This window comes from Lutra lutra, chromosome 13, assembly GCF_902655055.1.
Source record: "Lutra lutra chromosome 13, mLutLut1.2, whole genome shotgun sequence".
Lineage (NCBI taxonomy): Eukaryota > Metazoa > Chordata > Mammalia > Carnivora > Mustelidae > Lutra > Lutra lutra.
Window position 1 is genome coordinate 91,481,790 of NC_062290.1, and position 21,321 is coordinate 91,503,110.

At 57.3% G+C, this 21,321-nt stretch overlaps 1 protein-coding gene across 6 annotated transcripts in view; it reads left to right on the forward strand.

The window, feature by feature from the left end:
* Positions 1-14,108: 14,108 nt before the first annotated feature.
* NTNG2 (netrin G2) overlaps positions 14,109-21,321 on the forward strand; it is a 66,730-nt gene continuing 59,517 nt past the window's right edge. For 2 of the 6 annotated variants that reach the window (XM_047700421.1, XM_047700422.1), the window contains exons 1-2: positions 14,110-15,133; positions 18,850-19,913. In XM_047700421.1, coding sequence (XP_047556377.1) covers positions 19,701-19,913 — 213 coding nt within the window. In that variant the 5' untranslated portion in view covers positions 14,110-15,133; positions 18,850-19,700. Of the gene's footprint in view, positions 15,134-15,846; positions 15,865-18,849; positions 19,914-21,321 lie in introns of those variants that run through there. The other 4 variants (XM_047700418.1, XM_047700420.1, XM_047700423.1 and 1 more) reach the window with 4 other exon arrangements.

Consider the following 21,321-nt stretch of genomic DNA (forward strand, 5'->3'; position numbering starts at 1 on the left):
GCACGGCAGCGGAAACCTGCTGTCCCCTGACTACAGTCCCAACAAGACCTTCCCCCCCACCCTGCCCCCGAGCCCCCGGGGGTGGGTGCTGCTGACTCACCCCTGCCTCCGCTCCGATCGCACCCAGAGGAGGTTTCAGAAGCTACCGCGAAAATAAATCATAACTATGAGGGTGAACTTCTACTATTGCGTGGGCGCACAGCGATGGTAACCGCATTATTGAAAGAGCTCCCTGCGACGCAGCCAGCACGCGCCTGCTTTAAATTAAGTGTCCTTGTTTTCTATTTTCTGCTTTTTAATCCGAAAAAATTTCAGACCTCTGCAAGAATAGTAAAGTATAGCCTTCGCCTGGACTCCGCTGCTCCCCACGTGCCCTGTATCCCCACCCCGCCCCCGCCGCCCCAGAGTGCTGGCCTTGGTGGTGGTGTTTTGCTGAATCATTTAGGAGTAAGTCTGTGGACGTTGTGCCCTTCACCACCAATCACTTGCAGTTTGTGTCTCCTAAGAATAGAGACGCTTTCTCTCTCTTTTTCCCATATATTTTTGAATGCACAGAGGTGAAATGTGTGTCCCCTAAAACGGACCATTCCAAAGTGAACAATTTCGTGGTGCTCAGCACACCCAGTGTCTAGTCCGGAACATTTCCAGCAGCCCAACCTCAAACCTGTAACCACGACGGGATCGCTCCCAGTCTCCTCCCCAGTCCCGGCGGCACCAGCCTGCCTTCTGAGGGCTGCTCCCTTTTGTCGCCTCAGGATGGTGATCAGGGCAGGAATTTCCCACCGATGGAGCTCTACCCCGCTACACGGCCCGTGTGCACATTTTGCTAATTTCCACAGCGCTGTTCCTTCTGGTGATTTCCTTCTTTTCCTTGGCGTGGGATCCAATCCAGCAACCCACGCTGAGTCGGGTTGTGCTGCCTCATCTTTAGGGCCCCTAAGACCAGTGGCTCAGCCCTTAAAAATTACGAAGACATATATCTTTTTTTTAATTTTGGAAAAATTCTAGATTTACAGAAAAGTTGCAAAGACAATGCAGAGAGGTTCTCCAGGCCCTTCACCTAGTTTCTCCCGGTGTCAGCATCCTGAGTAACCATGACGCACTGGTCAAAACACAGAAATTAGTGCTGGCACAGAGCTGGTCAAGGGTTTCACCCGTTTTTCTGCTGACGTCCTTTTTCTGCTCTGGAACCTGGCTTTGCATTCGGGCCCAGCCGTTCTGCCTGTCGTGAGGCTGGCCAATGACAGGTTCCTGCACAGCAGTCATTTTAATCTCAATGACTCTAAGACAGAGAGACTTTATCACCGCCCCGGAGAGGAGAGGAGGCAGGGAGCAGACGTGAAGTGACTCTCCCAGGACACTCGGTAAATGAGGAAGCCCCACTCAAACCCCATCGCTCTGGCCCTGAATCTTCCTCCCCTCCATCCGCACTGTGACTGCCACACGCACACTCTCTCACACATGCACAAACACACACCACGTACTCACATACACAGCTTAATGCCATATTTAGCACTGGGCCTGCAGGAAAAGTGTTCACAGAGCATCAGATGGTCAAATAATAGCTCCCTTAATAAAACGGGTATGTTCCTGAGAAGTTAGCTGTGGTTCTCTAGAAGAACTAACCAGAAAGCTGGGATGTGTGGACTGCGTACTGTGTGCTGCGTGCTGCATGCTAACTAAGTGCTGCGTGCTAAGTGCTAAGTGCTATGTGCCGGCATAAATCTCTTCGCTGGATCAGTGTGCAGCCCTTGGTGGGGTGTGCTGTTATACCCATCTGACAGATGTGAAAACTGAGTACAGAGAGGAGAATTGATCCATTCCAGGTCTGATAGTTGGGTATTAGCCAACCCAGTTCTTTGAACTTGGCTTTTTCTCCCCGACTCTTCCCCATCCCCAGGCCCCCGGGCTCAGTAGGACCCACTTTTAGGTCTCGGGGTCCCCCGGTGTCCTCAGGCACCCTGGTCTGGCGGCAGTCACAGACTCTGGGTGGAGTGGCCACAGAGTCTGCGGGGTCTGGCGGAGTGAGGCTTCTCACGACTCTGCCTCGGGGGCGCCCCCGCGCCTCCGGAGGCCCGTCCAGCCGGCGGGGGGCAGCCGCAGGCCCTCCGCTCTCACACGGAATGTGCCGATCCTGGGGCTCCTCTTCAATGACGGGTCTAGCTGGTCGGAGCCTTCATTTCAGCAAAGTGTGAGTGTTGTTGCCAGGGGATGCAGCCTTACGCCCAGGGGAGCAGGAGTTACCAGGAGGAGAAGCCGCGCAGTTGCTGTTCCGTTTCTCCAAGTTTCGCTTCCCTCCGTGTGCTTTGCCGCCGGCTCTCGTTTTCTTCTGCCCGGAAAACTGGCACACGAATGATGTTTGAGTCAAGGCTCAGACTCTCTCTTCCCCACTCTCCATATGTTTACAAGCTACCCCTTCTGGGGCTGGGTCGGGAGAGGGGAATGAAACAGTCCTTTTTCCCACCACGTGTGAAAAGAGCATCATGGGGGAGAATGGAGCAGGGCTGGTCCACCGTGGCCCACGTCGAGTCCTGCTTCCCCTAGGACGGTGGTCCCCGAACTGCTTCTCCATCGCTCTCCACTCCTGTTCAACCTGGTTTGAGAGTCTCAGACAAGAAACACAGGCTGGGAGCCCTCGGTCCTGCTTGGCTGGGCCTTGGACCTCCTTGGACCAAGGAGCCCTTGGTCCTGCAAACATGTGGGAGCGCCCTCTGCAGCCACTGTCCGTGGTGGCCGTGAGCACCCCCTTGGGACCCAGCAGGCCGCTTCCCACCAGCTGGGTGATCTCGGGCCAGTGACTTCACAACTCTGAGCCTAGTTTCCTCGTTGGCAAACAAGGGGGCTATAGCACAGTTTCAGGGGGTACAGGTGATGGTTACAGAGCGCACGGCCCCACACAAACCAGCTGCGTGGCTGGGACTTGGCAATGGCATTGCCTTTTTGTTCTAGTACCACTTCCTCCTTCCTTCCTCCCAAGGGAGTGGGGGTGTGAGGGCAGGAAGGCACGGGAGGGAAGGAAAGACTAAAATGAGACATGAATGGTCCCTGACGTCAAGTTCTTCGCAGCCTAGAAGAGGAGGGAGCCATATGTGCCACTCGCGGCAGCGTAAGTCAGACCGTGATCATGTCCTCACGGCCAGTGTCTGCCGAGCGCTTACAACGCGTTACACTCAGCTCGGAAGTCACACAGTCACGCTCGTGTGTGATGTCTTCCCATCTCCAGAGCCATCCCGTGGGAGACCCTTATTCCCGTCCCGCCGTGGGGGAGGCTGAGGTTCAGCTGACGTGTCCAAAGTCATAGACGTCCTGAAGGCGTGCCTGGGACCCCAAGCTTCGGTAGTCACGAGTTTCATCGTCACACTGTGTCTTCCCACGAGAGTCGCCCAGGGGCCTCATGGTGAGGGCTGGGGTTAGTTCTTCCAGGACGAAGGCCAGGGTTGGCTTCTCCGGGAAGAGAGTGTGGGTGCCACAGCCTTCGAAGCCGAGAGAGCTTCCTGAGACCCACGGAGGCAGAGGGACCCAGCCAGAGAGCCTCGGATCTGCTCGAGTCCACTTAAGTGCCTGTTTCTTTGTTGCCAGTGGCAGGTAGATCTGGGCAGGGGACATCCCAGGCATGTTTGGGAACCCCCCTACTGACCGGGGCAGGAGGGAGCAGGGGTGGGGCCGTGAAGGGATCACGCAGGTAACCTGGGCTGGCACCTACGTATCAATCTTGAGCCTTATTTTCCAGGCTGAGAGCCGAGTGTGGCCAGGTATGGAACAGAAGCGGGGAGGCAGGGGCCTGGAGACATAGAATCAAAGAGAGGAGACAAGAACTAAGCTGTCTGCTGGGGGACCCCATGTGGGTTAGCCATTTATTCCCTGGATGCACTTTTTCTTTTTTTTAAGATTTTTTATCTTATTTATATGACAGACAGAGATCACAAGTAGGCAGACAGGCAGGCAGAGAGAGAGGGGGAAGCAGGCTCCTCACAGAGCACAGAGCCCGATGCGGGGCTCGATCCGAGGACCCTGAGATCATGACTGAGCTGAAGGCAGAGGCTTAACCCACTGAGCCAAGGCGACCCTCCCTGGATGCACTTTTAAACTAAGCTGCTTTCCACCTCCCCAACTCAAAAGCTTGCTGAGGTCAGATGGAAGAACATTCTTCTTGGGCATTCACGGAGCCGCAGGTCACCCATACCTGATGATTAGACGCTCCCTGGTGAGAGCATCAGAAGTGCCTTTTGTGCTCACAAAATCACAAGGGATACCTGGAAACAGGATGGAAAGACCAGGGCCGTGTGGCGGGCAGCCAAGGCGGACCCTGCGTGGCCGTGTTCCGTCTCGCCCGTGGCAGGAGTTCCTGGTGCCCCTGGACCCAGTGTGGGAATTCCAGACACGGTGGGAGTGCTCGGACGGGCCCCGAGATGCGTGTGATGCCGAGTGAGGCACACGTAGACCTCCACGCTTTTTATCAGAGTGTGTTGTCCAAGTCAATGCCGACAGTGGACACGATTCTATTTGGGGGAGAGGAAGCGAGGGGGGAGAGAGGAAATGAGCACGGCGTTAGCAAGAGCAGAAAGGAAATTTGATTTTAATATTCCAATTAGCAGCGATACTGAGCCTATTAACCCAGTAATTACTCAGCTTTACCTGTGCACACGTGAATGATTTAGAATCAACAGCACCACACCCTCTTGTTCCCCGCTGCCTGTCTGCTTTTGCGGGCAGCGAACACTGACCGGGCACCTACCGTGGTTTAGACACTGGGAAGTCCCCGTCAACCAGATGGGCACAGCTGTCCCGGTGGAACTCATGCTCCAGCAGGGGTGTGGGGAAGGGACATCAGGAACCAGGAAATCACCATACCGCGTGGGAGCCTCCATGCGAGCGAAAGCCTGGGCTCTGCTAGGATCTGCCAGGCCCTGGGGTCCCCCATCAGAGGCCCCATATCTGTCTCCTGACCTGTCTGAGTTTTATGACCACAGAACTATGTGGGTCTGGTTCTCTGTCGCGCCCCCGGACAAGGCACACAGAGCGGCCTCAGTGGGCACTTGGAGGAACTGCCATCACTTTTGAACGACTCCTCGGGGCCGGCCCAAGGCATCAGCAGCCCCTTTAACGCTGTGGAGTTGCAGCTCTTATCTCCTTTTTGTAGAGGAGGGGACACAGAGAGGTGACTTTTTCATGGGGGCCTAATGAGTGGCAGAATGGGGATCTGAGCCTGTTCTCACCCACGGACTCTCCCAAGGTCTTCTCTCCCCTGCACTCTTTCCAGCAGCACCTGCAGCCTCCTGGACAGCCTGAGGCAGGTGGAGGCTTCGTAAGGAAGGGCAGGTGGAAGGAAGAAGGAGGAGAGGGCAGTCAGGAGTCATGAGTATCTAACATCTTGTGATTCGGAAACTCAAGGGCCCCCTGACTCAGCAGGATATTAATAAGCCCGGCTGGTCCTTGGAGGGCGGCTCTGCTGGGGAGGCGAACAGCAGGGCCGTATCCACCCCCTGCTACCAACGGCAGCTCACACACCGCCCATAGTCACCTGTCTGTCTCCCCATACCGGCCGGGAACATCCTGGAGCTGGTCTGTATCTCCGCCGGCCGGCACAGAGCTCAACATACAGAAGGAACTCAAAAAACAGCTGTGAAGTGGGTGGCTGGATGGACGGAGAAATTAGCTGACCCTGAAATGTCCCCGAACCATCGCCGCTGGTTCCCCTCCCCGCTAATTGTCCGCAGAAGCATGTGCAGGACGTCCTCGGTCCATGCAGGGGGCTGAGACCAGGCTGCGCACCCTCCTCCACGAGCAGCATTTCCTAAGCACCTATTTGTGTCTCGTACAATTCTGGGCCGTCCAAGGGGTGGACAGAGACTCATCCACTCCCTCCCGATTGAGGAGAACGATGAGAGGTCGAGCACGTGTCCCTAGATCCATCCCCAGAGAGCCAGACCCCTCGATCGCAGCACTGTGTCCTGATAAGCTGGGGTCCTGCTCAACACAGCCCTGTGGGTCATCCCGTGAACTGGACCCTGAGGGGTGCCTGGGAGTGGGGTCTTCCTGAAGTCATTCACAGAGGACCCTATGAGACAGCAGAGTACCGCACAGCTGGCGTCTGGGCTCAGAGAGTGGGGAGGGGGTTTGCCCAGCAGGGATCATTACAATAGTTCACGACCCGGAGGCCCCAAGTGCTGACCAATCTGACCATTTGTGCTGGCTGATCTCAGACTGTGGCCTTGGTACAGAACCTGCCAGACAGGCAGTTCATCAGAAAACGCTTGTGCTGGGAGGACCCCCTCACCTGCAACCATGAGGGTCCTGAGGCCCAGCAAGGGAGTGTGGGACCCAGGCAGTGTCCCAAAGCTCGCAGGGGACACATTCGGGGTGAGAAGCTCTGAGCCAGTGCGGTATGGGGACGGGGCAGTCAACAGCATTGGCTGTGGGGTCAGGCGGGTCTGAGGGTGAGTCCGAGCTGTGTCACTGTCTGAGCCTCAGTTTCCCCATATGTAAGGTAGAGGCAAAAAAGAGAACCTCCCCCTGAGGTTGGGCACGTGGTCTGTTAGCAGTTGATAGAGATTTCTTTCAACAAACCCCAATAGTCTCTCCAAAATTCTGCTGTCCAGAGTCGCCATGGCCGCACATACGGGCCAACAGGTGAGCTCAGGTGATCGGGAAATCCCAGGGAGGCGGGCTTTGGAAGAGAGAGGGTTGTGCTCCCAGCCCTGCAGGGGATGGTGATTTGAGCCGGCCTTGGGGGCAGGGTGGGGGGACAGTTCCTCTGCACAGTGGAGGACTTGAGTGATTCCCTATGATCCTGGACCATGCAGTAGTTTGGGACTTCAAAGCAAAGCTGCTATTTCCCCTTTGAGGTACACGAGCTGAGCACATCCTGTTGCTGGAGGCTGTGTGGGGTCAACGGCCAACCTGGCCCGCCAACCTGATCCCAAGGGGGGGCCCCTTGCAGTCCTCCGAGCGCACACCGCAGCGCCAGTTAATGGTCTCATTATGGGATCCTCATAAGGAGCCTCAGAGGCGGGCACTGCTGTGGACCCCGCTGTATGGATGGAAAATGGGGGGCAGGCAGGTGTCCAGGGGAACAAGCCGCAGTGTGGGGATGCTGCACCCGGCTGTCGGGTTGGCTGCTCTGCTCGTACACGCCAGGCTAGTGCAGATGTGGCCAGAGACCCTCACTCTGGGTCCGAAGGCTGTGCCTGGCGGGGGGCCATCGCCCCTTGCTCGGCAACTGGAGGCCCCACAGCGATGTCCGGAGCAGTGAAAAGAGCGGGGCGGTCAGAGGCAGAGGGATCCATGCGCAATGCCGACACATCTGGATTCGGGAATTAGCCGCGTCCAGACAGGGAGGAAATTGATCTGGAGCTTGTGTTTATCCAGATTAAAAAATAGTAATAATAATAAACATTTCTGGGAGTCCTCCGCTGGGTGGGACGTCAGAAGCCATGCCCTTATGCCTGGCAGATGACACAAAACGCAAAGCATGTGGTCAGGTGACCAGCCGGCTTGTCGTCCCCAGCCCTGGACACATCTGTTAGTAAGAAGGGGGAGCAGGGATGGGACCAGAAGGCAGAAGCGTCAGGAAGACCCCAGTGAAGACAAAGGTCATCAGGACCTCTCGGAGCGGGAGGAGCCCTCCTTGGAGCAGGGGCTGCATGAGTTAAGTGTGGACATTCTGGAGGTCGCGGGTGATAGACAGCAGTCCACCAGTCCACCGAGTGAGGGCAGGGCGTCAGCTGCGAACTGTCCCCGTCCATGAGGCCAACTGCTCTTAGGAGAGAAATCGAAGCGGGTTTCTGGGATCAAGAGTCATGCTTCATGCGTGATGGTGCCCGCAGCTTCTCAGGGGCCCTCATCCCCGGGCCCCGCTCTGGGCAGAAGAGCTTGGCCAGGAGTGACGGGGAGAGCCAGAAGTTCCCAGAGGCACAGCCGAGGGCCCTTCGACGTGGGAGCCGGGGTCCTAGAATTCAGTGTTTTCATGGCAGAGAAGTTTGTACACCCAGCGGCCCCCAGGCGACAGCCTGATGAGGAAATTGTTACAGGCAACGTGACGCACGTGCGTGTGAATGCCCAGCAAGGACCAGACCGAGCTGGAGGGAAAGCCTTTCTGCGGATTTCTTTCTCTCCCCGAGAGCTCTTTCGGAATTTCCAGCCTCCTTGGGTCGCAGGGACTCTTGTTCCTGGCTGGTCCCCATGCAGAGGTCAGTCTGCCCAGGACGCAGCCTGTCTGCTTGGTGGGGGACGTGAGCCCCTCCAGGGTCCCTGCACTCACGGGGGAGCAGGAGGGGCGGCCGACGCGGTGCAGCAGGTGTTACTATAACTGGGTGAATGATTTTGTGATCGGCACATACCGGAGAGGAAAACCACACCGGCCAGCTGTCTGGAGGCCTGGATCACCCGGTCGGTAAGAAAGAAAAATGTTTTCCTCCAGGTGAGGAGGCCAGGGTGGGAACAACGAGCAGCTTCCTCCGGCTGACACGGCCTTTTCCCCCAGATTGCCGGATTGCTGCTCCGACTCGGCTTCCCTCTCCTGGCTGGTGTGGACCCCCACCTCCAAACACCCCTCACGCCAGGCAGCCCCGCCAGCTGCCTGCACACCCAGCGAGCACGGGGAGGACCCAGGTGTAGGATGGCACCTGTGAGAGCGGGCGTGGCTCCTTCCTCAGCACCCCTGGCTCTCCTGCCCCCCACGTGGACAGCTGGGAGGAACATCCCACATGCTCGGGGAGAGGACCAGGTGGGGATGGGGGTGGCCGTTCAGCCTCCCGAGGGCAGATTTCGAACTGTGTGGATTTCGAACTCCTTTTGCTAGAGGAGCTAGCTGCCTGGGCCTGGAGGAACGCTGGGGCTGGCTTCCCACATATTTCCCAGACTTGAGCAGAGGAGTCCCCTCTGCTGGTCCCCCGGCTCCCACGGGGTCCTGGACTTGCCCTCGCAGAGATGCTCCGGGGACACTCACCAGAGCCAACATTTACTGAGCATTTACTACAACCAGAGCTGAAGATTCCTAGGCCCCTCACCAAGAATCCCCGCCCCCGCGACAACCGCAGGGAGTAGGTGCCGTGACCCTCCCCACTTGGCAGATGACAAAACTGACGCTGGGAGGGTGGGAGTCAAGGTCTGGGTTCCCGCAGAGCCTGGTTCTGGTTCTGGTTCTGGTAGCTTCCTCCCTCCCGTCCCGAGAGGGAGGCCCTGCCTCTGCAGTTCACTTGGGTTTGTCTAGTGTTTTCTGGCAACTCGGCAGCTGGCACACTCACATTGGGCCTTACACACGCGCATGTACATGCACACACACGCGCGCGCGCGCACACACACACACACACACACACTCATACTTCCCCAGACTCAGCCGCCCCCCTAGCTTGACCTGACTGTGTCTGGCACATAGTAGGTGCTTAGCAAACCTTTATGAGGTGCACGGGCACCTCGGGGCCTGGGACATGAATAATCTGAAGGCGGGACCCAGAGGACTTGTGATCACTCACATCCCCGGGCCTGGTGGGGTGCCGGCACACAGTAGGCGCTCCGCGGGTACCCCACAGTCTCCGGCAGGGAGACGTCTCCATAGATGGAAGCTGGCAGGGCCAGGGCAGTTACCTGCCCCCCACTGAGAGGGGGAGGCCAGTGGTCCTTGGTACCCTCCATCTCGCAGACCTGAAGGATTCCCCCCGAGACTCCGGAATCCACAGGGGTGAACAGCAGTAAGCTAGAGACCTGCTCTCTGTCAAAGTCACTCTAGGCTCCGGCTGGGCTGAAACTTGAGCTGTCCACTGGCCTCCCCAGGAACTGGGGTGGGGGCATCCTCTTTGCAGCAGCCTCCCCCCACCAGTTCCCAAGGGAGCCAAGCAGCTGTGCCTCGAGGAACCAGGCTCTTCCTCCTGGGCTGGGGTACACCAGCATCATCCTGCCATGCTGCCTGGGGCTCAGGGATGGGACATTCTCATGTGGTTCCCGGGATCCCAGCAGGGCTTGGGGTTGGGGGAGAGGCCATACACCAGAGAGCCCAGCCATGAGACATGAGTTCAAATCCTGACGCGGCCCGAACCCAATCACCCAGGACAGGCTCCTCAACCTCGGCATTCTCGCCTGAACAATGGAGAGGATAAGAGCATTTTCACAGGGTGGTAGGAAAGCAGAAATGTGAGAACATCCGTAACGTGCTGAGCACCATGCCTGGTGTGGAATACCAGAGCCACCTTGTGTTAACCACTTTCTAGAAGCCAAACAGGTCTCAAGCATTAGCTCATTAAATCCTTCCAACAAGCCAAGGCATTGGATACCATCATTATGCCCATTTTCCAGAGCAGACAACTGAGACTTGACAAGGGGAGCCCACGACCCAAGGTCACACAACTAGGAAATGGTGAGCAGGAGTGTGAGCCCAGGGCTGCTTGTCTCTGAAGCCTTGAACCCCAACCTTTACTAGAGCGTGTGCTCATTTAAGACCTGGAATTAACCCTCAAAGCTGATTGGCCATCCCATTTTACAGTGGATAAAACCGAGACCCAGAGATGAGAAGAGAGCAGTGTGGTCACAGGACTGCTGCTGGAACGGGGCTTCCAGCCCCCACAGTCACTGTTCCCATTAATCTAGCACTTCCTACGTGCCAGGTATGAAGCCCTCCATGTGTATCATTGCATGTCAACTTTATAATAACCCTAGGTGGAAAGATACTTGTATCAACCCCATTCTTTTTTTGGGTAAACTGAGGCAGGGAGGGGCAGTAGTTTACTCAAGGTCATGCAGCTAATTAACAGGAGAGGCAGGACTCATACCCAGCGAGCCAAACTCTAGAGGCCTCCTCCAGGGACCCCTGCGGCACGGCCTGCGCACAGAGCCCAAGCCAGCCTTGCCCAGCAGCTTGGGCCCCAGGCAGAATTACCTGCCAGGAGAATGGGGTCTGCAAGGCCCCCAGGGCACGGCCACCCCCAGGCAAGGCAGGGTGTAGCAGGAGCCCCCAGCTGGGAGAGCATGGCGTGAGCTACACTACCCAGGGAGATGGGCACGGGGCTGGCAAGCCCAGTCTGCCCAAAAACCATTAGCCCCCAGCCTCTGCGAAGAGTTTTTCCAACAAAATGCAGGCGAGCAAAGAACACATTCTGCTTTATGTGTCTCTTGTTGTAGGCAGTGCACATCTTGGGAGATGTGTGGATGAAAGGCGCCATATAAAATGCAATCAATTATGAATCACCATTACTGAATTAATCACATGTATGATTAATACAGTAATAATAATTAATGGGACTATGGTCTGGAGATTGGAGCGGAGAACTGGCAGGGAGGAGTCAGGGTGCTTCTTGAAGGCTCTGCCGCTGCCTGGAGGTGTCACCTTGGGGAAGGCCCTGGGCTTGGGCCTTGGTCTCTCTCCCCCTGCCTTGGCTGTAGACGTGAGGGGCCCAGGGATGGCTTGAAAAACCCTGATGGTCCCGGGCTCGTTCCCTGGATCTTAACCACTCACAGCTGCATCGCAACTGCTCAAGGTCAGGGGGACAAATCAAAATCTTGGTCTGGCAAAACAGAGACCGGAGGGAAGGAGGCCAAGGGTGGACACACAATGGGAGTGGTCTGCAGCGTTCCCTTGTCTTGAACCAGTAACGTGAGCTCATTTTTATCTGTCTGTCTTCTTGTCTGTCTGCAGCAGGATTCGCCTTCTCTCAAAAATCCCAGAGGGCCTGGACCTCATCTGCTACCTCTCATTGCAGAGCTACTAGATCCTTTTTGCATGTGACTTTATAATTTCCTATTACTCGTCTACCCCCACCCATGCAGATTTCCTCATTGTACAGGAGTCAAGCGACATGGGGAGATTATGTATGTAATAAAGCATGTCATCCCCCCCCATGTCTCCTGTTCATACTTTGGTATCTTTATTTTATATATAGCTTTAAAGAAACATAGATGGAATAAAATTAAATGCATTGTTCTGCAGACGCTTTTTGGTACTAAGATGTGACATACACAATTCAAATTAAAACTGCATCTCAGAGCCAAAATCACGCAACCGAGGAGGGTGGTTGGGCTTCTCCGGAGGGAGGGGGGTCAGCAACAAGGATTTTCATCTTATTTCATTTTATTTTGGTGGGGGGGAGGGGAGATTCATTAACCCTTTCCTGCCCCTGGTGCTCAGCTTCATTTCATTACCACCAGGAAGAGGTCATTTGTCATAAGGTACCTTGATGAAGTTTTAAAATGAACGTCTCTTGACCACCTGGTCCCTACACGGCCAGAATCCTATTTTGTTTTCCATCTTTATAGTTCACTTGACAGGACCTGCATCTTCTGGATGTTGCCTGCGGCTGCTGTCACAATCATCGCAAAGGGACCACCTTCCCAGGCAAACCTCTCCTTATGCAGATGGGGAAACTGAGGCTGACAGCCAGTAAGCGATGACCCATGCCACATACCTAGTTAGGGGCTGAACGGAGAAAAAACCCAGATCCTGGCTCAGGTCAGTGCTCTTTCTACCATCCCATAATTTCCAGGGCCTGGAGATGGGGAGACCAGAAGATAGTTTCCAGATGGGTCCCTGAAAAAGCTTGTTGGCATCAGCTTCTTGGTGAGGCAGAGAGGACAGGGGAGAGCAGGGCTGGAGAGGTGTTGTAAGCATTGTTTCCAGTGGCCCAGAGCTCTGCCTGTGGGTCCCTTAAAGCATAACAAGAGGACACACCCCAGCCCCTGCACTGTATTTAGATGAACCACAACCTCCATGTCTTGTTGGCCGTTCCTGAAAGCATCCCGTGTCAGGGATGATGGAGGAGCAGGGCGTTTCCAGGGAATTGATGACCCTGCCTGGGGGCGACAGCAGGCTGAGGACCGGCCTGGGTCATCACTCACCCTGCCTCCACAGAAGCCCCACACTGTGCCCGTCTCTGCTGCCTGCAGGCCTGGTGCCTGCAAATCAAATGGCTGGGATCTGTTCGACTCTGAGGAGCCTCCTCCGACTAGATGCTTTGGGGCCAGGGAGCAGGTGACCAGTCTGGCACCGATCTGCTCTCTGAGACAGCTTTGCGGAGTGAGCCCCTCTCCAGCGAGAGGGTTCTGAGAGCCCATAAAGGAGGAGGCACTCAAAGGCTGTTCTGACCCCTCCTTGGAAAAGGAAAGATTCACATCTCACAAATGGGTAAACTGAGGCCCCAATCTGTGCTGTGCCCCAAGTTAACCAGGAAGCCAGGCAGTGGCAGAGGACCCCCTGGGAGCCAGAGAACCCTGCCTACAGGCCAGAGTCTTCCTGGGCTATGTGACCTTGGGCAAGCTACTTACCGTCTCTAAGCTTCATCTCTAACTTGGGACTTTGCTAATAGGAGTTAAGTCATGGGTCTGTTGGGAAGAATCAGTGGTGGATACACAAAACCTGGTTTGCATGAAGCCTGGCCTAAAACAGGTGTTCAAGAAACGTTAAATTATTGTTACTGTTATTATTATTAAAGCAGATGACAGTCTCTAATTCCGCATCGTCTGCCTGCTTTGCGACAAGAGCCGAAATGGTTCTCAGCAGTAAGGTCCCTCTCCAAGCTAAGGGGGGAGCCAATGGCAGGGAGGGGTCAAGGTGGAGGTAAGAGGCGGCAGAGGGATGGGGCACTAAGGTGCTCCATCTTGCTCCTGCTCCTGACACCCTCTGTGACCTTGGACCAGTCCCTCTCCCTCCCTGTCCTCAGGCTTTGTTCTCGCATCCAAACAGCAGGGCTGCCTGAGCACTGCAGGGGGAATCCACCTCTGAGGAGGAGGCCAGGAGCACCTGAAATCCACATGTCCCCCCTGGAAGATGGAGGAAGCTCTCTGCACAGCCCTGGAAGACAGCACGGGCAGGAAACCTCCAGGGGGGTTCAAGAGCCCGGGGCTGCCCAGGGTTGCCAACTCCTTGGTCTCTGCCCGGGCCCCCTGCAGGAGTCCTCCCGCACCCCTCCCGCCCTCTCACCAGGAGTGAGGCCCCTCCTGCCCCCCTACTCTGCGCTCCCTCCGGAGCTGGCTTGGCTTCATCAAAAGCAGGGCCCATCAGGGTGGAGGCGGCGATGTGTCAGCTGGTATTCAGGCTCTGGTTGTGCGCTCAGATCGCTCCCCCTCCCCATCTCCCCAAATCCACCCACCCACCCTTTTACCCGCTGCTTGGGGCCTTCTGGGTGGCAGCACTTCACAGAGGGAGTCAGAGCGGCAGGCTTGAGCCCTTGGCTGTTGGGGGTGGGTGGACTGACTCATTTGGCCCCCTCCCTGGTGCCGATGGGGCAGCCCCCACACCCCTGGGCGCTGGCACCCCGTCAGGCCCCAGGGTTTTGGAAAAGGAAGGCTGCAGCCCCGCGGCGCCTGACCCGGGCCGGCTGAGGATGCGCCCTGCGCGCAGGGACCCGCCGGCCCCCGAGCCGGGAGGAGATGTTTAGGCAGCGACCCCCCAGAGCAGGCTCGCTCCCGCGGCAGCCTGCTGGGGCCACCCTGGCCGCGGGCCCGCCGGGACGCCCCTGCTGGCGGCGCCCCTCCCCGGGCCGTGGCGCGTCCCCCGAGTCTCGCAGTATTTCCTTCCTGCACCTTTAAGAAGACCGTTGCTCCGTGGTGGGATGGTGTGTTAAAGCCACACAGAGGAAGTTACGCAGCCCGGATCAGACCGAGAGATAAAAGCCCCGATGGTGATCGTGAGAGATGGCAAGAGGATTTAGCCCCGGCATTAACTTGGAGCGGAGTGCAGGGGGGCGGTGAAGCGCCCCGCCATCTGGCCCGCGCCGCGCCGCGGGGGGGATGCCCCGGCGCCCCGACGAGCCGCCGCGAAGCCCACCCGGGCCGGGGGCTGCCCGGTGCCCGCGCGCCGGTCCTCTCCGAGCCGCCCAGGGGGCCCAAAAAGTTTGCACTTGTTAGAGGCGACCTCCCGCTCGGCCCGGGGTGGGCGATGCGGGCGGCGCGGGCGGCCCCCTCCCCCGGCCCGCGTCTCCGGGACGGCTGCGGGCGGCCCCCCCGGCGGCCGGAGGGCGCCCCAGCCCCGATCTGACGGCCGCGGCGGCGGCGGCCACAGCGGCGAGCGGGAGCGGCGCGCGGAGGAGCAGCGGCTCGCCGCCCTCCGGCCCGCGCCCCCACCCAGCGCCGGCGAGGGCAGGCGGAGCGCCCGCGGGCGGCGGTCCTCGGCCTCCCGGGTCCGCGCTCCGGGAAGCTGCTCCGAGCCGGGGTAAGGCGGGCGGGGAGAGCCGGCGGGCGCGCGGGGGGAGAGCGGCCGCAGCTTTGCCAGCCTGGTTTCATTTTTAAAGGGCTTCGGTGACCGTGCAAGCTTCCCCGGGGCCCGGGAGCCACTTAAAGCGGCCCAGCAGAGGCTCGGATGCAAAAGTTATTTGGTGGCTGCTGTTACTAGCGGAGGACTGGAGTCGCCCGAGAGGGGTGTGTGAGTGTGCCTTTGTGGCAGCATCTTAAAGGAAAAGCTTGTCTTTCCGGCTGGCGTTTTCCTACCAGGGTCTTTTTCCATCGTGTGTGTGAGCGCGCGCGCGCGCGAGTGTGTGTGTGTGTGTGCCCGCGCGCGCGCGTGTGTGTGGTGGGGATAGATGTTGCAAGAATGCGTGCATGTGTTTGTGAGAAGGAAATTAACCCTTCTCTCGCGCTACTCCTCCGCCCCAACTGAATCGCCACCCTCGACCGCCACCCGCCAGCCCCCCTTCCCCGCATCCCCTTCCCATCTCTCCGAAAACTGGGTCTGTGCGAGTTGCGCAGAGAAACTCTTCGCCAGCCAGGCTGGAAACTTCTTTCCGTGCCGTGGAGGGGTGGGCTAATGGGGGAGGGGGATGAGCAGGGACGGGCTTGGGGACGTGTGGAGTGGAGCCTGGAACAGGTCTGCGCGCAGACGGGGGGAGCAGAGGCAGCGGGAAGGCGGGAAGAGGACCGTGGGCTCGCGGGGTCTGCCGGCTCGGAGTAAGTTGCCCGCCGGGGCGGGGGGCGGCGGAGGCAGGGGCGCTGCTGGAAGCGGCGCGGGGTAAAAGGAGGTAACTAATTCCCGGGCTTTGCTCGGTGTCTTCTAATTGAGGGAGGCGGTGCCAACGGAGGGGGCACCCTCGGTGCCGGCGGGGCCTTTATTAAAGTCCTGCTTATTAATTGCCGCCGGGGCTTGCGCTCAACTTGGGAAAGACAAAGCGCAGCTGCGGGACTGGGGGGCACGCCCCTGTGCGATGCATGCCCGGGTGCAGCCTACCGGATGCTCGGACTCCACCCTGACCCCTCGGAACAGCCAAGACCGACCCCCGACCCCCGCCCAGCCCAGGCCTCCTTTTCGCGCCCCACCCCCCAGCCCTCAACTTTCCGGGGCTCCCCGGCCGCCAAAAGGCGATGGGGGATGCCAGGAGCCGAGAGGGCCCCTGTTCCAGGGCTGGGGGCACCCGGACCGCGGGTAGCAGGATGCTAGCTAAGCCAGCGGTGCTCGGAGCACCCCGGCGGACCTGGCCCGGGGTGGACGGCGGGGAGGTGACCCGGCGGCAGCGGGCTCCCGTCTCCTTCCTAGACCTCGGACACCACCCCCTTGATGGCAGATTTCATTCCGCCCCGCTGCCCCCATGGGAAGGGAGAGGGAACCTCAGGGTGGGCAGCCCCCCGGACCCCTCTTCCAGTGCCCTCAGGGGGGCCCCCGCGCCCACAGCGCCAAGTTTCCCACGAGGCGAGGGCGCAGCGGGCAACTCCGGGAGGAGCCCGCTCTGAGCCCAGCCAGCTCCGAGAGGCGCTAATTCAATAAGACAGAGAAATCGGAGTTCAGAAATCCTGGTAAAATCTAATTTTCGGGTTTTAATACCCTGGCTATCAGCCCCCCTCGGTTCCTGAGGACTCTTAAAAGAAATAAAGCGCATTGATTCTATTTGTTCCTGGGAGCTGCAGTTTCTTAATAATATCAGGTGAAGATTTATTTTCCAAGGAGAAAACGATCCACCGGGATACAACCTCTTACTCTGAAATTTCCCGGCTGGCTTCCCACTCCCCGCGCACCGCCTCCTTATTCCGGGGCCTCTTGCTTCTCTCGTCCCTCCTTGTTTTTTGTTGTTGTTGTTATTGGGGTTTTGGGGTTGTTTTTGTTTTTTTTTTTTTTGCTTTTCTTTTTGGCAAAAGCCGCTGTGAGATTCGCTTGTTGCTCACTGATCCCGCTGTAGTGCCAGCAACGCCCCGCTGACCGACGAGTTGTAAGCACATTTGCTACCCCGCCCCCAGCAGATTGGGTTGTCCTTGGCTTCCCCCCACCCCACCCCCGCCCCAACCACCACCCCATTTTCCAGGGAATGCGCTGCATTTAAACCGAAGTTTCCTAGATTTTCCAGTTGCTCCGCACTTGGCTCTCCGTGGCCTCGCGGCCTCCCCGCGCCCGGGGGAGGCTGCCCGCGGCGCAGTCAAAACCCTGGGCAGCGGCTGGTCCTGCAGAGGAAGGAAGCCCGCAGCCAGCGCCCTGGTGTCGCCTCCCCCGCCAGGAGCTCCCTACCTGTCCGTGAACAGTTGGGAGTCCGGGGCTGGAAGAATTAATTAGGGACGCGCTGTTTTCTGGGCAGCTCGAAGCTTGGGGAGAGGCGTGCAAACCTTTACCGGCCGGGCTCTTTTATTTTTACGACATTTTCTCAGGTTGTAAAAATAGTCGCCAGGCGGGTTCTTTCTGAGAGTTTTCTGGCAAGGAGCGCATTCAAGGCCAGGCAGGTTCTAAGACAGGTTTCTCTTTAAACAGCCAGAGGTGAGCCCTGAAAATGTGGTCCCCCCTCGGCCTCTCATTCATCTCCATCTAGAGCCCTTCAGCCAGGGAGAGGGGCAGGGGCCGCCTTAATGCTGATTTATGATTCCCCCGGACTGACTGGGCGCTACTGTAGGAGCCCAGGGAAGCCGCCAGCCCCCTCTGGACAAAGTCCGCCCCCCTGGTTTGTCATTTTTGGCCGTAGGGTGTTTGTGTCTGGGTGGAGAATGGGGTCTCGAGGCAAAGTGATTAACTCTTTAGGGGAGGCTTCCCTGTAGGGGGCGGCCCGAGGGGGTGGCAGGTGAAAATCGCTGAGGTTAGTTAGCACCAAAGCCCAAGCAGCGTGGGGATAAAGAGGCAATCATCATAGGTCTAATAACCAGAATAATTAATAAAGGGGCTGTCTGGTGTGACTCATCCCATAACCTTTGCCCTACTGGCTTGTATTTTTGGCCAGGATCCCACACTGGCTGGACTCAAATTCTCCTGGTGATGTACCCAGTGTCTGGGGACACACCACGATACCGGAGTCATGTTTTCTACAATGTAACATTTATCTTCGTTACAGCTATTTGGGCTCTTAAATAATTATCAGTAGTTTAAAATAGTAAAGCAATAATCATAATAGTGACTCATTTATAGACACACCCTCCAAAGATGATTGCAGAATTTTGGCCTTGATCAGAAACTCTAACATGACAAACCATCATCACTTCTGCGGTAGTTTTCACCGTGCCTAGTTTCTTAGCGTTGAAAATCCAATGGACCGTTGTAGAACTTGGGGAGAGACTTCTCAGCACCTGGTTCTTACTTGCTGGCCCACACTTGGATCTGTACCTGTCTGTACAGGCTCGTTGGCACTCAGGGTGACAGCTCTGACATTCTGACTTGTCGGTCACAGTTTCGAGCGCCACCACTCAATCCTGACCCCTGAGCATGTTTTAGGAAGTCGGTGACCCCAGGCAAGGGCAATTCTGCTGCCCTAATAACCCCAGAAAAGAGGGGGGGGGAAGCAAATCCCCTTCTAAATAATGTGCCGAGCCTGCAAATGTGCAAATCTAATATTAATAAAAATAACCTGGCTTTCTCGGGAGACCTTGCTAATGCAGCCTCATTTTTTTTGTGTGTGTGCACATTTTTCCAGAGAGCTTTTATTCTTATGCATCTTTATCGCCCCCCCTTCTCTTTTTAATTTGTTGCAGGTGTTGTTGCTAATGAGCTCTCTTCCTCCCCTCTTACAATGAAAGACAAGCCAGCCCCCGGGTACCTGGATGGATTGAGAGCCGAAGTGTCAGAAACTTCATAATAAGTTGCTGATGGCTACCAGCCAAGGTCAGCTGGCCCCCATTAGTGCCTGTCCCCACAAAGCAGAGCCAAATAAGCTTCTCCCCAGTTAAGAACCTCAGTCACTTTTTTATGTGGCGGTTCAGCCACACAATTGTTGTCACTTTAAGCCCATGTGAAAAGAAATCTCTTCTATTGGTCTGAGATGCCAGTCCAGTCCCACAGAGGGAACACGGTTCCAGCTAACACGTACACCTCCTGATTTTATTTTATCTTTACAACGCAGGCTGGAGGGTTGTTCTGCAGTTCTGTTGAGCACATCACACATTTAAGGGCCCTTTAAAGACCTGGATTGATTGGAAGGACAAAAATTAAAAGCAATCTGATCCGGCCTCGTGCCAGATCCCTGAGGATTTGCTCCCTATCCCATTTCCACCCACTGTCACAATTCGAGAGCCTGCCTGATTTGATCAGATTCGCCTCTGGGAGAGGTGTAATGCCAAGGTTAGGAGGACGCGAAGTTACGGGCAACTTTCTGATTTGCCCATCAGCAGTCTGAGAAACGCTGGCTCTGAGTTTTCCAAATCGGCCTTTGGGAAGAAACAAGTTCCTCGCTCTTCGCAAGCCGGCACTGCTCCGGTCCCTGGGACATCCAGCCACCGGTGCCTGGTAGATGTGGCACTTCCATGCTGAGGCCGAGAGTCCCGCCTGACCCAGTCACTGCCTCTCCAGGGCCTGTCTGGGCCACGCCCCTGCGGACTGCGCAGCCATGCTGCCCCTGCTCGCACTTTTCCTGCACTGCCTCCCACTGGCCTCGGGGGACTACGACATCTGCAAATCCTGGGTGACCACGGACGAGGGCCCCACCTGGGAGTTCTACGCCTGCCAGCCCAAGGTGATGCGGCTGAAGGACTACGTCAAAGTGAAGGTGGAGCCCTCTGGCATCACGTGCGGAGACCCCCCTGAGAGGTTCTGCTCCCACGTAAGTCAGCCCTCCGCTGTCCTGTTTGCTCAGGCCAAGGGGGAGGGGGTCCGGGACAGACTCTGCTGATGGGTGGGCAGAACGGCAGGACCAGAGAGATGCAAGGTTGACTTTCCTGCATCTTGGGTTGGGAGCAGATGGCTGTCCCACCTTGGAAAAGGGCCGAAGCCAAGGCCACCCCCAGGGCTCTGCGGTCATGTGACGTCATTCTCTGGGGTGGGTACTTTCTTGACCAGCTGACCACCAGATCCTTTTCTCTTGGGAAGACCATAGTAGTGATGGGCCGTGCAGACAAGCCCCGCCTCCCCTGAGCAAGGGAGCAGGGCACAGAGCGCTCTGCGCATCACTTCAGTGGTACCACGTCCTCTCCCACCTGATCCAATCCGGCAGACGGTGTTGCCGGGCCAGCGCATGCCACGCGCCAAGCTGGAGCTCTGCAGGGGAAGGTTTGATGCAAGTGCAGAGGGGGTTCATAAGGGTGGAAGGAGAGAGCCAGACCAGGACGGACGGTGTGGCTGGTTCTCTTTCCAATCCCATCCCTATGTGTGGTGACTGCAGTCACTGATTAAGTCAGGGGGACAGCAGCTGTTCAGGTGTTGTCACTTGAGTCCTTAATTAGGGAAGGACGGGGTCTTAGAGCCATGGAGCACTTGAGCAGTCCGTGTTATCAACCACAACAGCGGTGATAATAGGAGGGACCATTCATGGGAGCCCCTCGTGTGGGCTAAGAGCTTGCTATGCAAGTCCTCCCATTAGCTCACCCAGGCTGATTCTCTGTTGTATCAAGGAGGAGTTTCAGGGGATGGGCTCTGAACCAGTGGCATCTCTGGGCCTCTGTTCCATGGTCTGTAAAATGGACGTTTAAGGGGAAAGTGAGCTGATTCATATGTGTAAAATGCTGAGTAGAGCCTTTCACGAAGCAAGTGCCCCATAGGTATTAGCTGTTGTCATTCCTCTTGTTCAAATGGGGAAACTGAGGCTCCAGGTCACACCAGGAAGTGGTAAAGCTGTGATTCAAGGGTCTGAGCTAAGCTGCCTGCCGAGAGGGACCTTCCCACTTGGCCAAGCCTTAGATCTCCATCCCCGCCCCTGTGCCTGGCAGGAGGCTGGGCTGGGCAGCCAGGCTGCAGGAGCTGGAGGGAGGGGCTGGGCAGCATCTTCGGGGTGACTGCTGCCTCCATGTGTCCTTGAGGGAGCCTCCGGGTCTCTGGGCTTATGGCTGGACTGAGCAGGTATTCCACTGGGCTCCTGAGGACGCCTCAGTCCCACGGGCAGCAGCATTCCGATCACAGAGCAGTCAGCCTGGGAAGGTAGCTTCCTGTCTGGACTGTCAGCAGGGAGGCTGTTACTGTGGCTGGTGGCTGGGAGCAAGCTGGGGAGTGGGGGGGAGAGAAAGAAGGCAGCAGAA